Here is a 17,705-nt window from a genome sequence, read left to right as displayed (position 1 = left end):
CTGCACCGCTTGCATGGAAAGCAATGCAGACCTTCACCCACTTGCAGAGTTCCATGCATCTATGTGGCTGCACCTCCACTATCTATACCCTTTTGAAAGTAACCATCATCACTATTGGCACACGTGTACCAGCCCTATACACCTAATGCAAGAGAGCCATGTGAAATCAGATCACTCTCTACATAGCCTAGACACTCACAGTACACCTGCAGAACACTTAGCCGCAGTGTTAACACCCATTCAGCAGCATGTGGCAACATGTCTGAGTTGCTCTTAGTTGCATGCAACAGGGCATTTACAGTGCTAAAAATTGTACAAAATGGAATTGTGTGCAACTCTGAATCATCTATGAATTGTTGTCATTTTTCCAGCACAGTCTTTATACATGGATAAGTATGGCCATGTACAAATTAAATATTCCATATTATGCTTTTCAGTGGAAAAATGACAAAAACACAGAAATCAAATGTTAAATATCAATACCACAGTAGCTGCAGTTTCTTACTATCATTATTCAATGAGTGGCATCATTACAGTTTCCTTAAAAAATGATAATAAGTAATCTTTGCCATTAATTCTGTTCAAAACACATAATTTTTTAGAAAATTAATAACTTCATGCTAGTTAGCAACCGTTAGTAATTTATAGTCGAAAAACATTTAAACTGATGTGCAGTTTATATATATCTATATATATATATAAATATATATTAGACATCAAAAGTATTAATGAGATAGAGCACTTGATGTATTGAATTTTTTGTAGGTTAGGATAAAATATAGTTATGAGGTATATTTATTTCGTTTAAAAAATAGCATTTATTTACTGTGGGCATCCCGTAAAAAAAAATAAAAAAAATCATGCTTAATTGTATCAAATGTTTTTTCAACCTTATCAGCTAAATGGTGAAAGAAAAGGAGAACTTTGCATCTGTGAAAATATCTGTTCTGCCAAATTCAGTTTGCATGAAATGTTGGGACAAATTTCATTAACTCCAAAACAGTATTCAAAATGTCCAAACAACTGATTTAAAAAGAAAAAAAATGTGTCATGTATTTATACAAGGATGATTGTGTTGTGTACTTCTAAATCCCACTCCTGGATTTTCCCAACACAATATGCATTGTACAATGGCTGTGAGATGCCTATAGTGGAATTTTGTGTTTTTCATATTGGAAAAACACAACTGACAAAAATATTAAATGCCATGGCCTTATAAAGCACCAGAACAGAATATTATCTTTATTTTAAATGTACTTGTGAAGTGATACATTTTAAATAATTAACAGAATCAAGTAAGGATGCCCAATTTAGTAGTAACAAAATGAGTAATCTTAGAAGAAAAAAACAGCATAACATGAGAGATGTGTCCAGACCATCCTGCTGGTCACTAAGGACATGTCCATGTCAACATTTATTTCAGTCATCTTTTGTTGTTTTGCTAGTTTCTAAAACAGTAGTAAATTGCATTTAAATGCTTCCTGATAGACTTCAATGGAGTTCAAAATTGTTCTTGCCAGTGTCTACACAATTTGCCTGGTTCTGTAAACTGGATAAAAACAAAAGCTCGTAAATGTTACAAATGTTTTGTAAAAAAAAATATTGAAAAAATACTATTAGCGTTTAAAAGCAAAAGAGATAATTATCATGTTGGGATGAGGGTTAGGTTGGGGAAGCATAATGAGAGTTGATGTGAAATAGTGGAAGCATGACACAAACCTGGGAAGAGACTTGTCAACATATTTATAAAATATTGTTTGCATTATGCTTTGAAACAATGTCATTGTCATAGAGTAAACTGGCCTATGCATTCCATAAATACTAACATCAATATAAGATACTGGAAAGAGAAGGTGGAAGTGTAAGCAGTACAAAAGCTTACATCCAGTGTTTGAATTGGTCAGAATAGCAAGACAAGAATACATTAATGCAATGATGACTGCAGATTCCTGGTGATACAGTAGCTCTGATTACTGATCTGGTAAAATGTAGACATCATCATCTTCTTTGTTGATTTTACTAGAATCAGAGTAATCATAATAAACTTGAGTATTGCTGTAAATTGGTTGGTCGCCCTCATTAACATCACTTTCCAAATATATATCTTCTTCCACTGTGTGTTTGCTGTTGGCAAGATAAAAACAGATGTTAATGTCAGTGTTCATGTATGTAGAATGTATGTTGTACATGTTTAGGATAATGGTCTCTAAGGATACACTATATGCAACTGTATTTATAGACAATTTGATGGAATCAAGGCAGCATGGTATTTCACAGTTTAAAGTGCTTTCAAAAAATAAATGTCTGTTACAGTGCAGACATCTTGCCATATATGTTAATGTACTAACATTCTACTACATTCAAGATTTGTTTAACAGTAGTTTAGTTCAGTGGTTCCCAAACTAGGTGCTGCAGAGCACTTTCAGGGGTGCCACAGGCTGGTGGTTCCAGGACCAAATCAAATTATTTATGGTCAATGTAATAGGCAAAACAAGTGCTGGCAGCTGCCAATCATAAAATATGTAGACATACACATGCACTACCCTGTTCAGCACCACATAACTGAACTGACTGGCAAGCATAATTACTTAATTATGAAACATTTGGCTTTGAGAAATATGCTGATATTCCAGAGCACCATGATTCCAGAAAGTTTGGGAACCACTGGTTTAGATGGTAAATGTTTGAAAGTTAATTTATTCAAATCTACAGTATGTATAGCTTTGGCCACACATCAAGGAATTGAGGGGTAAATGTATTATGCAGCATTATGGGTGAGAAGCGTTATGTGCGCTGATACCACTTCTCCCCCATGTATTACAGTGGCGCAGCAGGCTCAGTCACAGGTCCATATCAGCGCTGCTTTCTAAAAGATAGCAGGCCAATATAAGGGGGCAACGCATGACCGGTCAGCATCTCTAAGCGCTCCGACACCTGCAGCTGTTGATTTCGACAGCTGCAGGTGCCGATGCCCATACACCAAAGGGACAGAGCTGTCCCTGTGTGTGGCGGGTGGCTGCTACGGACTGTGCAGGGGATCTCGCGGGAGTACCAAGATCCCAAGCATGTGCAGTGGAGCCGGCCAGGCACTGAGACAGCGCATCAGCACTAAGGTGATGTGTTGTGTGCTCAGGGGGGCATCGCCAGTGGTGGAGAGCTTTCGCTTTCGCTCCCCCACTTCTGCAGACAAGATGTTTATACATCTTGTCGATGTCCTTTCCTGCTTCACCTCGGTAATGAGGCAAAGCAGGAAGTGTTATAGCGGCACGGTCCTCAGTGTCTAGGTTGCAGAGCAGCATTGTGCATCTTCAACTGGATAATCCTGGAGCACAGGTGTAAATCTTTTGGATCGTGCCTTGGAGGTGATTTATACATTTTTACTAATGAGGCAACCTGAGGAAAGTTTTAGAAGGCAGCAAAATAAAAGAAGTTAAATTAAAAAAAATAGAAATTTTATTCTAAATGTATAAAAAAAAAATCATTTATTTTACCAATTTGTTAGACTATGTAAAAATAGAAAGACAGAAATTTTTCTCTTAATGTGCACAGAACACACACGGAAATGTATATGGTAGTTTGTAAATGGATACTATTAAATGTTTTCCCTTTAAAGAAACCATGCCCTGATTCTCCTTCCTTCCATTAAAATCACTTTTTTGGGGTTCCCTTCCCTATGTCCTTCCCATTTACTTAATCTAGAAGATTTCCAGCACTTGCATATTGGACCTTATTCTGGGTTGGAGATATATATGGAAATGTGGATGGACCTCACAGATACAGTATCTGCATATGTGCCATATAAAGAAATTGCCAACTGTAAATGCGCCAGGCGATTCATGGACATGCGGACGTATACTGAGTGTGCGGACAGATTGAGCCATCTGCTAATGGACCACTTTTTCTGCAAAATGGGTGTATCTGGCTGACGCCCTTACAGTTGCACAGAGCTGTTCCTTGTAATGCGAGTGTTATGGGAGTGTCATAGACATGTAGGCCGACATCTATGCTGGTTTGGAGCACATGACAGAGATGGGATGTCTGTTTAAGGCTAGTTACAAATTCTGACCAGCAATCGTCCGTACCAGCAGTGATTGCTGGTACACACTGCACAATGTAATGAACGGAATGATACCTTGTTTCCTCCTTCATTGCACTGCACCAGGTCACACGATATCTTCCTATTTGTAATGCAGCACAGCCAACCAGATGATGTCACAATCGGGCATACACACTAGGTGATATGCACGATTTGTTGTTCCGATATGGCAAATTGTGCCGATATTGCCCTAGTGTGTATTCGGCCTAAGACAGACCTTTTGCAGCATGGGGTGCAAGTCTAGACACTAATTATAATGACTGCGGCTGTGGATGGAAAAATAATAGGTGGACCTGTCTTCCACATGCAGATGCACAGACACTCAGCATACATGGGTGGATTCGTGCATTAGCATAAGGTAGCAGGAAGGCTGGCACGGCTGTATGGTAAAGTGGACGCTGATGCATACAATTCAGAATCAGGCCTATTGTCAGGATGTCTGGAGATCACCTATGGTTCTGCCAAATTACTCTTATTATCCATAGACTATGCATGTGTATATTAGCAGTTATGTAAAATAAATTATTATAACAGTTCCTGTTTATGCTGTAAACTGACACTGACATTAAAGATCCATAGATAACAGTGTGAATGATAACGTATTTTATCTTTAATATATGTTTATATACATGTATTTTATTAAACAAGTTAATGTAAAGGAAAAACAGCATAGTATTGTATGCTTTGTTGCTGTTGTTTTATTGCCAAGCCCTCCGTGTTTGCCACAACCTATCCAATGGACAGCAGCCAACAATGGGGATCGTTTATACTAATTGTAAAGTACAACAGTATAACAGGTCTCCTGATCACCCTGTGCCAGCCCGCCTCCTAAGCCCATAGCTTAATGACATCATGCAGAGAAGGCGGGACCGCTAGCAGCAGGAGGTCCCATCTCCCAAACCTCTAGTTATGGGCTGTGCATGTGGTCCTAAAAGTAGCAGCACAAAAATATATTGCAGACTGTACATCTCTTTCAATGGGACTGGCAAATAGAAATATCAGCTGAATAAACCTAGGATTAATTAAAAATTGTAAGATTAATATGTATGTGTGTGTGTATATATATATATGTATATATATATAAAAAATCACAAGTCTTACCTGTGAGCACCTGGCACTCTCTGCTCTTCCAAATAATCATAAGGTTTTATTTCTTTAGTTGCCAAGTGACCAACAAAAACATTCTCGTAGTCTTGCCTCTGGCCTTGGTTTGAAGCTGTTGCGATGCTATCCATGTTCCTTGACGTATATCGTGGTTGCCCATGAGCAGGGGATTGGTTTGCTGTAGCCTTGTTTTCAAACGCAGCTAACCTTTTCTTCCTATTCCTCATGTACAGAGCCACTCCTCCAATTATGAAGCCTAGGGCCACTATTGCCAACACAATATAAAGGACCAATAATCTTGTCATTCCACAATTAATTGCATAGAAATCATTAAGACTGGACCAACTTGAAGACATTTGACAGCGTATGGAAAGGCTTGAATAGTTTTTTTCATTTTGACTCAGGTGCATTTTTATACTGTTGCCCACATCGCAGCTGCAGTCTACAGTCAAGGTAAGAAGACTGGGATGTAAAACACTAGCAGGAATTTCAGATAGTTCATTTCCCTCAAGGTTCACCACTTGCAAAGAAGAGGAATTGGCAAGAAACATATTTGGTAACTGTCCTAAATTATTGTTGCGTAGGTTTATTACTTTCAAAGCAATTGCATTAGATAGAAAGCCTTCTTTAAAATTTGTAATTTTATTGTGAGACATATCCAGATCGGTGAGAGCAGAATAATCTGACTTTTCATCAACTTCAATTTGCACGATGTTATTGTTGCTTAAGTTTAGACTTGGACAGCTCTGATAATCTGACCATTTAAGCAATTGGCAAGACTCATTTTCACACTGACTCCTATTGCATATGCAGTATGCAGTATGCATAGACAGTGTGTACAGACAGCTCATCACCATTATTACTGGCCACATTTCTCTCCTGTGGAATAAAGCACAAGAATATGTTGTTGTTATTTGTTATTGGGGTTTTTTTTTTCAAATAATAATTACAAAATTGACAAAAATGAACACAAACTATTAGTGACACCCAAACAGGTCTAGGATGCATTGAGATTACAAAAAAATAAATTCCTAATAAATGTTCACTCAGTAACGAAGTGAGCATCCTCATTTTAGGCACTGTGTATTTCAGCACTTGGAGATAGCAATTCATTCTTGGTAACATACGATAGTGATGTGCAGTTCTGCACATCGACGAAAGTTCTGCTCTCTGGGAACATGGGGATCTGGGTAGGATCCCGGTTTTTGGGATTCCAACAGTCAAAATGGCGATGCCAGAATCCCGACACTGCTCATAATGCCGGTGTCGGATCCCGACTGCTGGGATGTTGAAAGGAGGGTTTTCCAGGGCTGCAGAGAGGTAAGCTGCAGGGGAAGGGGGAGAAGGTCTAGGCTGCTGGGGGAGGGCTAGGGGTTAGACTGCAGGGAGGGGGACAGTTAGGGTTAGGCTGCGGGGAGGGGGACTTAGGGTTATGCACCCCCGGAGAAGGTTAGGGTTAGGCTGTGAGGGAGGAAGGGTAGGGTTAGGCTCTCGGGAAAGGAGAGTTAGAGTCAGGCTGTGGAAAAGGAGGGTTAAGGGGTTTGGAGATCAGGGATAGAATACCTACCTACGGGTGTAGTATGGTTTGCCGGCGGTCGGGATCCCAGTGACCAGCATAGCGGCAAGCCACGCGCCACGCTATCTATTCTTCCTCCGGGGGGGGGGTCGTGGACCCCCAAGCGGGAGAAAAGATGTCGGTATGCCAGCGGTCAGGATTCCGGCGCCGGTATGCTGGTCGCCGGGACCCCGACTGCCGGCAACCTGAAGACCACCCCCTATGGGTGTAGTGTGGTTTCCGGCGGTCGGGGTCCCGCCGACCAGCATACTGGCACCGGAATCCCGACGTGGACCCCCAAGAGGGAGAAAATATGTCGGTATGCCGGCGGTCAGGATTCCGGCGCCGGTATACTGGTCGCCGGGACTCCGACTGCCGGCAACCTGAAGACCACCCCCTACCTACTAGGTGTCAGGATCCTGAGCATCAGGATGCCGTTTTCTGTATTATGACTTCTGGCATCCCAAGTTCTGGTATCCTAATACCATCCCGGGGATATGATGTTGCAAAGTCTATGTACAGCCAGTACAAGCCTTCTATCTTCTGCAGTTGAATCAGGGCCGGATCTAGGGGGGATGGGGGGGGGTGGTGGCAACCGCCCCCCACCTAACACAGTCATAACCACGCCCACTTTTGAGTAGAAGAGAGCTCTCCTGGGAGAGCCTGAGGCAGAATGATGTGCTACAGCTTATACCACAGCAGCACAGAGGAGCCAGGAGAGCAAGGGTTACAGAGCATTTGCCCCTCACTTGCTGGTGTGTGGGTACTAGGGCTAATAATTACAATTACCCCATAGCACAGTCACATGTACATAGAACAATATCAAAGCTCTATCTCAGTCTCACTCAAAAAGTTCAGTCAGAATTGAGAGAGGAGGAGTTAGGATTGCAGATGGGAGGAGTTGGGACTGTAGAGGGAGGAGTCAATATTAAACAGTAAACCGCCCCCCCCCCTAAAGAAAAGTCTAGATCCGTCCCTGAGTTGAATTGACCATATTAAATATTTAATGCAATCATGAGTTACCAAGTTTAACCACCACTGAGTTGTCATGATCTCTGACTGAGAAAATCAATGATCATTAAATTATTTGTTTCATTGTTCTAGTGAGAATTGTTAACAGTTCAGAAGCACAGTGGTTTATGTGATAGTTGTATGTTTTGTCCCCCCAGTGTCTGAGTCACCCCCATCTCTATGCACGAGGTAACAAATCAGATTTTAGTTAAACTGCAGGCTCCCTAGACAAAGCTGACACTAGTGCCCATGACCTATAGTATTATTTTATGAATATCTCCAGTTTACGCATAACATTAGCTGAGCAGAAGTGGAGACTGGCATTTTCAGATGCCCATACTGGTAGAATTTTGATGTTACAGTATTTGCTAGGCACATTCAACTTTGCTCCTTTGGCCAACCATTTGCAATGTAATTATATGATGACCTTGTAATAAAATATACTTTGTAGTAAACAAATCTCAAAAAACACTTTTGTGCAAAGTAACACGCTTTCTCTTACTCTTTGTAACTATGGCCCAAATTTATCAAGCTTTGGAGAATGATAAATTGCACGGTGATAAAGTACCAACCAATCAGCTCCTAACTGTCCTTTTTCAAACCCAACTTGTAACATGTCAGTTAGGAGCTGATTGGCTGATACTTTATCACCATACAATTTACTCTCCAAGGCTCGATAAATCTATGCCTATATATGTAACATTGTAGCAGGAAGATTTCCAGTATTGATTTAAGAGTAAATAATGTACTGTACAAGGCAACAACAGTTTTCTCATGTACAGGGATTCTTCAGTACAAAAAAATAGAATTTCCTGTGTTCTCAGATTAATAGGGATCTGTACTAAGCAGGGATAAAAGTGGAGAAGTGATCCAGTGGAGAAGTTGCCCATGGCAACGAATCAGCATTGACGTGACATTTGAAATTTGCATGCTATAAAAGTATACAAAACAGCTGATTGGTTGCCATGGGTAATTTTTCCACTGGCTCACTTCTCCACTTTTATCACTGCTTAGTACATGTCCCCCTAAAATAGATAAAACTAGGTAGGGTATTTCTGTTGTAAAAGCAATGCTAAGTTTTCACATTATGTTACATAGATCACAATAGTGATAATTTGTGCACCTGGGATCCCGACCGACAGCTGGGCGAGCGCAAATTAGCCCTCCCTCCAGGGGGGTCGTGGACCCACAAGAGGGAGAATTGTTGTTGGTATGCTGGGTGTCGGGATTCTGGCACCGGTATACTGAGCGCCGGGATCCCAACAGCCGGCACACTGAACACCACCCCTTTAACATGTGGAAATAGCAGTTTTAGCATATTTTAAGGGCAGAATTGGTTAATAAATATGCACCATAATGAGAACCAGTGGAGGATTTTACTTGTGTACTGCAGACCCCCCCCCGTAAAATCCGCCACCTCAGCTCATGTCAGTGAGTAAGATGCAGTCTGTGAGACTGCACTGGCTACACTGTGACTGGCAGTGACTTCCCATTGGAAGTCCTACCTGTCAGTCATCCGCAAGAGAGGCAGTCCCATTGGGAGGTGTTTTCTCCCTCTGGGACTGCCAGTACAGGCTGCAATTAGCAGAGAGCTGGCTTCCTCTAGGAAGCCACTCCCTGACCAGATGGCTTCTATGGGCTGCTGCTGCTGAAGTCTACAGAAGCCAGGGATTTGCGCACGCACAGTACCACCGCCGCTAGTGCATATGCGCCGGTCCTGATGCCTATCAGGTATATTTCGCAGGTGCCGGGACCTTGCCAGCTGTGGGGACAAGGCGGCAGGGACCAAGCAACACGGGCAGTGGCAGCCCCCCCTCCCCCCAGATAGCCGTGCTCAGCATCAGGTAGTGTCCACATCAGCGCTGATTATACAATCAATGTGACACTCCCTAAAATGGTATGGTGCATTTTTTTTATTTAGAAGATAGGCAGGGAGCACTCTGGTCAATCACAATTACAAATAAATATATATATATATATATATATATATATATATATATATAACCATGTATATCGGCACGAGAAAAAATGACACAAATACCTTGGTGATCCAGTCCTATCATGGGGTAGCCATGATTAGATAGTTCCAAGAAGAGGGACGGCACTCATAGGATTTTGCAACAAACATATTGTATTCCAATAAAAGAAAGTTCCAGAGATTACATCAACGTTTCGGTGTAGAACACCGTCATCAGGATGTACAGAAATCACATACACGAACAATTGTGAACATACATGTATCAGCAACTTACCACCCTTATAAAGACCAGTAAATGACAACACCACTGACACCTGTGCCGCCGCGCCAGCCCGCCAGCGTAGCGGGGCGCATGCCAAAGACATCATCCTCATGCACTCCCAGGCCGCGTCCCGCCGCCGTCATGACAGCGGTCGCGGTTACCATGGAAAAACAAGATTTTAGGAGTGATTAACACCCCAACTCCTGGCGCAAATATAATTGAATCTGTAGTTAATATTTCTCAGTACACCAGCTGCACACACTAAAGGACTGGCAACATCCTCAAAGATACACAAAACAGAAAAAAACTAGTGTATTGCGCTTGATGCACTAATTAAATTGAATAAATAACACTATACAGTTGTGTGTCTGCTTTTGCTCAAATTAACACACATGGAACTTGCTTTCATAAAATCCAACAAAAACTTTTAATAACAGCACACATACATATAACATAAATACCAAGATTAAATGAGCCGGCGGAGGACGCTGTGGCTGCATGCCATAAGGATATCTCCCTGGAAATCTGCGCTGTGTATGAGGATAATCCCGCAGGTTCGGGTAAATATATTTCAAGCAGCATTCCTCTGCACTGGGACGCCAGTAGCAGGGGGATTGGAGACATTATATATAAATTCACATAGGCATTAGTAACTGTTGCAAACTGAGATACACTGTACGTAACAGACGAGGTATGTCTGTTTAGCACTTTATACGATACACTGTTGCCGTCCACTGGATACTGTTTATGGACACCATTACTATCTAACTAATTTGTGTCAAAATAGCTAAAGCGACTTTCTCAGTGTGTTTAGCTCATTTAATCTTGGTATTTATGCTATATGTATGTGTGCTGTTATTAAAAGTTTTTGTTGGATTTTATGAAAGCAAGTTCCATGTGTGTTAATTTGAGCAAAAGCAGACACACAACCGTAGATATTTATTTATTTATTTAATCAGTGTATCAAGCGCAATACACTAGCTTTTTTGCGGTTACCATGGATGCCCAAAACGCAGCCGCGTCATTGAGCTGGACGGCCCGCGTCACGCCGTCGTCAGAACTGTGGGCATGGCCAGAGCGTGTCACCCATATAAACGATAACAAATAAAGTTTAAAAACAACACCGCATCACCAGTGTGTAAAAGCAGAGAGTCATGGAACCCACCATAGACACAGGACAGCAAGGACACCGTTTAGAACCCAGTACACATGTATTATATTGCAAATCACATGCTAATTTTAGTTAACTAATCCACAACCTCTAAAGGCTGATTATAAATTAGCAATCACATATATCAAAAAAGAAGATTCATTGTAAACACCGCAAATGCAAATAGTATCAAGTAAGGCTGTTCCAACAAATTTTTTCATTTAAGCCCCGTGGGGCGACAGTGTCCAGCCGGACAATCCATCTTGCTTCCATAATAAGTAATTGTTTGTTTCTATCTCCACCACGTTTGAACTCAGGGAGATGATCGATGATCATGTACTTAAGACTGGCCAGGCTGTGCTTTCTATCGGCGAAATGTTGAGCTACCGGTTGTTCACTCTTGCCAGAAATTAATGCTGCACGAATGGCTGACCGATGCTGGATGGCGGATGGTTTTTCCTACATAATAGTACCCGCACGGGCACCGTATTATGTAGATAACAAATGTGGTTGTACATGTTACCACATGTCTAATTGGGATATATTTACCGCTGTGCGGATGTCTAAATGAACTGCCAACATCAAGATGATTGCAGGTAGCACAATTGATGCACCTATAGCATCCGGCCTTGCGTCTGGACAACATTCTGGTGGATTCGTTTTTAAACCTAGAAATGTCGGTACGCACAACCATGTAGCAAATATTTCTCCCACGACGATAACAAGCCATAGGGGACTTGTTTCTCAACACACTTAACTCAGTGTCCGTACTAATAATAGGCCATAATGCTTTAGTAGCTTGAGATGTAATAGTTCCAGAGATTACATCAACGTTTCGGTGTAGAACACCGTCATCAGGATGTACAGAAATCACATACACGAACAATATATGGCACCGTGGAAAATTTTTTAAGGTGACTTATCAGCTGTTGAGAATTGTGTGACTCACTGTTTTTCCTGAGGACGGAATTGCTCATTTATATCTGGGTGTGTTTTGTTCTGCTCAAAATTACGTCTGAAGTCCCTCAACACCCTGAGTTGCCATTGGGGGAAATGTTAAGCTATACCACTGATCAAATTGATAAGATTCTGTTTTTGGGGGATCCACAATACATCAATCAAGTGGATTCTTGTGAAGAATTATTTCAATCTCTGTTCAGAATGAAAAAACGTGAGATAGATTATACTCTGCATGGCCTGACTTTATCTGACTATTACCGAGATAAGTTTATCCCACGAGGTTTTAGGGTCAGGAACACCCCCACTATCGGCCGTCATAGTCCTGAGTTTTGCCGTAAGTGGGTGGCAATACTTAACAAGTGTTCCTTTGACCTCATGGTATTGGTGGTAGAAGAGGCGTCTAAGGAATTAATAATTGTCAAATCTAAGATCGCAGAATTTGAGAGAATCAATTTCAACACATTACAAACAGAATCTTCACATGATTGGCTCACGCAATTACGTAATCAGTGTGACAAATATCGGCAGGATCTTATTAGGTTTAAAAAGGTCAAACGTCTGAAGGTACTACAGGACTACGAGGACAACCGTGTGTACCGTTGGATTAACGGGGACAATCCCAGATATTCAAGACATTTTAATAGAAATCAGCGAACACAACGTTCAGTGAGACAACCATGTGAGGTCACGACTTCACAAAGTGACAGTGACTTCGCTATCTCAGAGGGAGAGGATATGGGGAATTCTCAGACTGTCCCTTTAGGGGCACGTCCACGCATGACAAACCAAAAAACAAACGTTTCCGTACAAGAAGAGGTGGTCAAAAAAAGAGGGGTAGGAAGACCCCCGTGGAAGAGGTACAAGTGATCTTTAATCTTTCTAACAGGGTGCTGTCTACAGATGAACAGACGGTCCTTAATAAGGGGCTGGCCTTTGTCCCTACAAACAACCACTCCCCTTTCGATTGGAGTTGGGATTTGCACAAGTTCAGCAGAAGAATGAGACTTTGCGAACATTTCTCCAATTCAGCACCCTTGGACATGAACACCGAGCAAGATCCTGTTGATAAATTTTGCAGGCAGAAGAATAGATCTTCCTTTGATCCACCTGTGACAAACCCTTCCATTAGATGTTTCACCAGACTTCTTGACGATTCTATTCAAAAATATAATGCTGAAGACAGATCCGAGCGCTTTAATCTCACGCGTGGAGAGAGGATGGCACTCACTAATCTGGGACGGTATGAGGACATTGTTATTCGCCCCGCAGATAAGGGCGGGGCGATAGTCATCATGAATACCCATGACTACCGCAATGAAATGTTACAACAACTAAGTGACCAACAAGTATACAGGAAGTTGCCAAGGGATCCAACTGTTGTGTTCAAAAAAGAGCTGGACCAAATCCTCCTTTCCGCTAAACAGAATAAGATCATATCTGAAAGAGTTTTCAAAGCACTGTCTCAGGATTTCCCCATTACTCCAATCCTATATTCCATTCCCAAAATTAATAAAAATCCTACGGCTCCACCCTGACGTCCCATTGTATCAGCGCGGGATTCCTTGTATCAGCCTGTATCCCAATATCTGGACACCTTATTACAGCCGTGCATTGTTCATGAGATGACCTATCTTAAAGATACATCTGCGTTTTTGGCTGCTGTGTGTGAATTCACCAAGGGTCCTTTTGATTTACTGATGTGCACACTGGATGTACACAGTTTGTACACTTCAATTCCGCACGATGAAGGTCTTGCGGCGGCTGCGCAATTTCTGTGGGGAAATCGCAGCTACAGTGGGCCAGATCTAGAGTTTGTGTTTCAACTGCTTTCACTAGTATTACACCGGAATTATTTTCTCTTTGACTCTCAGTATTATGTTCAAACAGCCGGGTGTGCAATGGGATCGAATGTCTCACCAACCTATGCAAACATATTCATGTTTATTCAGGAGAACAGACTGTTCCTTAGTCAGCCGGAGTTCATGCATCACACCAAATTGTTCCTACGATATATTGACGATCTGATTGTGTTCTGATCAGGCCCTCAGGAAGCTTTTTGTTCCTTTATTGACAGCATTAACACTGCCCAGGGTTCTATTAAATTCACCTACAGAACGAGTTACCAGGAAATTGAGTTTCTGGATGTCAAACTGACCAACCATGAGGGTCATTTGGTGACATCAGTTTACTCCAAACCCACACAACGTAACACCCTGCTCAGATTTTCCAGCCATCATCCATCAGCGTTGAGAGAAGGACTGCCCTATTCACAAATGCTGCGTGTGGCCAGAATTAATAGTGATAGAGCCATGTTAGAATTGCAACTAGATGACATGGTTTAAAAATTTGTCTGTCGCGGGTATCCGGAGAAACTACTGTTACAACAGAAAAAGAAAGTGCTTGACATTCCTCGTGAAACTCTATTCCTTCCCAGTAACCGTAAACAACATCAGTCTAACAGAATTATGTGGCCTTCTCTGTTTACAACTAGCAGCAATATTACATCTCAAGCTACTAAAGCATTATGGCCTATTATTAGTACGGACCAGTGGCGTAAGTTCGTCCCAGTTGCCCGGAGGCAAGATAAATATTGGTGCCCCCCTATTTACTATATTACAATAAATATATGTATGTAGATGTGCGTGTATATATATATACATATATATATATATATAAAACTCACATACCAGTGCGGCACTCAACAATCATAAAATGGAAACAACTATCAATGTAGTTACTACATTGATAGTTGTTTCCATTTTATTATTGCTGAGTGCCGCACTGGTTTGTGAGTTATTTGAAATTTTCTGTGAAGGCACCGGCGCAATTACATGCAAGTTTTCAAGAGTGCCGGATTGATGTTTTAGTATATATATATATATATATATATACATACACACACATATATATGTGTGTGTGTGAAGTGTTCTGAAAAGAAAATTATATTCTGTATTTATACATTTAATTGTCTTTTATTTTAAATGACACATTTCTTAGCAGTCATACCCAGTGTTAGAACCCATGACCTGTTACACTGACAGCAGACACTTTACTGATGGAGCTATTTGCTCCTGTAGAGGAAGCATGAGAATTCTAACTTTATGAAGTTACGTGTAATTGTCAGAGAAGTATCTTCATATAGTTAAAATTCTCATATTTCCTATACAGGAGCAAATAGCTTCATCAGTAAGGTGTTTGCTTCCAGTGTAATAGGTCGTGGTTTCTAATCCTGGGTGTGACACTTGTAAAATGTGAACGGGCCAACCAGCATCGGTAAGCCATTCGTACAGTATTAATTTCTGGCAAGAGTGAACAACCGTTAGCTCAACATTTCGCCGATAGAAAGCACAGCCTGGCCAGTCTTAAGTGCATGATCATCGATCATCTCCCTGAGTTCAAACGTGGTGGAGATAGAAACAAACAATTACTTATTATGGAAGCAAGATGGATTGTCGGGCTGGACACTGTCACCCCACGGGGCTTAAATGAAAAAATTTGTTGGAACAGCCTTACTTGATACTATTTGCATTTGTGGTGTTTACAATGTATCTTCTTTTTTTATATATGTGATTGCTAATTTATAATCAGCCTTTAGAGGTTGTGGATTAGTTAACTAAAATTAGCATGTGATTTGCAATATAATACATGTGTACTGGGTTCTAAACGGTGTCCTTGCTGTCCTGTGTCTATGGTGGGTTCCATGATTCTCTGCTTTTACACACTGGTGATCCGGTGTTGTTTTTAAACTTTATTTGTTATTGTTTATATGGGTGACACGCTCTGGCCATGCCCACAGTTCTGACGACGGCGTGACGCGGGCCGTCCAGCTCAATGACGCGGCTGCATTTTGGGCTTCCATGGTAACCGCGACCGTTGTCATGATGGCGGCGGGACGCGGCCTGGGCGTGCATGAGGATGACGTCTTTGGCATGCGTCCCCGCTACGCTGGCGGGCTGGCGCGGCGGCACAGGTGTTAGTGGTGTTGTCATTTACTGGTCTTTATAAGGGTGGTAAGTTGCTGATACATGTATTTTCACCATTGTTCGTGTATGTGATTTCTGTACATCCTGATGACGGTGTTCTACACCGAAATGTTGATGTAATCTCTGAAACTTTCTTTTATTGGAATACAATATGTTTGTTGCAAAATCCTATGAGTGCCGTCCCTCTTCTTGGAACTATATATATATATATATATATATATATAGGCGAAAGCGGTAAAGCAAACAGCGGCACTCAGGGTCTTAAGCAATGAAAAAGTGTATTGAAAATCACTTCATGAATCCCAACGTTTCGGGACACGCAAGTCCCTTTGTCCAGGTGAATTCACCCGGACAAAGGGACTTGCGTGTCCCGAAACGTTGGGATTCATGAAGTGATTTTCAATACACTTTTTCATTGCTTAAGACCCTGAGTGCCGCTGTTTGCTTTACCGCTTTCGCCTTACTTATTGATACCAGAGGTCACCAGGGCATATTACTTCACTAACAGTGGGAGTGCTGGTCCATGCCAGAACTTTATATATATATATATATATATATATATATATAACAATTGTGTAAGGCTGTCCCATCTTCCTAATATGCGCGCGCCAAGTGTGGGACACCCTTATGAGAAGAAGACATGCCGCTGGTTTTAGTATGGGAACAAGTGGTTCTGGACGGAACTGTGACGTGGAAGGGTTTGAGAAGATTTGCGATGGATGTGCGGAACCATGCTGTTGGGGAAGGGGTTTTTAGAAAGGAGTGGGCTAGAGGAAAGGGAATGGCACCAGTATGTATATATATATATATATATATATATAGTCATTTGTAAATGAGAGCACTCACCAATTTTTTGTAAAAAAGTCGATGTAGCTTTAATTATCAGATCATCAAGTCGACGTTTCGATCACATCCAAGTGATCTTTGTCAAGACATCACATACAGTAATGTTGTAAACAACAGGACACCACAAGCAGCATGTCCAACCAGTTCACATATACAGCTATTTATACCCCTGCTAATTGAGCACACCTAAGACACACCCACTGCCACTCTTTGAACAGGGCCAGATACAAAACTATAATAAAGCTCATCTGTAGATAGAAATAATTTATAGAATTGACAGCAATGACTGCTGGTGAGCCCATCAGGGCCAGAAACGCCACCCACAGTACTGTAAAAACACCAAAAAACAACTAAATCTTACAACCGGAAGTGCTCGTGCGTTCCAACAACCGTGGAACGCACGCGCCGAACGGAAGTATACCCCGGGGCGGAAGTGACGTCCCGTTGCCATAGAGACTTTGAAAATATAGCCGGAAATAATAAAGGACATCGGGAACGGCCTAGCCATCAGCGGCAGTGCCGCCCCCTGGTAACGTTGTCATAGAGAAAACAAACACCCACTGGCCAACAGGAAAACAAATGATTAGAATTTGTTTATACACACCCGCTAGCAAGACGGTGCATGCTAGATCTAAACTTAGTACATGTAGTGTCAGGGGGGTGTCCGATGTCTCATACAGCAGGGGAAACAATTCCTACACATAACTATCATATATCAAACTACATATATGTATCACTAAAACCGTAACCTTTATTATTA

At 41.6% G+C, this 17,705-nt stretch overlaps 1 protein-coding gene across 1 annotated transcript in view; it reads right to left on the bottom strand.

Annotated features, from left to right (window-relative positions):
* Positions 1-737: 737 nt before the first annotated feature.
* Positions 738-17,705, bottom strand: part of LOC134933819 (uncharacterized) — a 229,528-nt gene continuing 212,560 nt past the window's right edge. Inside the window, exons 2-3 of the mRNA XM_063929347.1 lie at positions 5,198-6,079; positions 738-2,124 (exon numbers count right to left, since the gene is read on the bottom strand). Coding sequence (XP_063785417.1) covers positions 1,971-2,124; positions 5,198-6,072 — 1,029 coding nt within the window. The 5' untranslated portion in view covers positions 6,073-6,079 and the 3' untranslated portion in view covers positions 738-1,970. The remainder of the gene's footprint in view (positions 2,125-5,197; positions 6,080-17,705) is intronic.

Source organism: Pseudophryne corroboree, chromosome 1 (assembly GCF_028390025.1).
Source record: "Pseudophryne corroboree isolate aPseCor3 chromosome 1, aPseCor3.hap2, whole genome shotgun sequence".
NCBI classification, from domain to species: domain Eukaryota; kingdom Metazoa; phylum Chordata; class Amphibia; order Anura; family Myobatrachidae; genus Pseudophryne; species Pseudophryne corroboree.
Note: the sequence above shows the minus strand (reverse complement) of the source record. Positions and strands in the feature narration are given on the sequence as shown.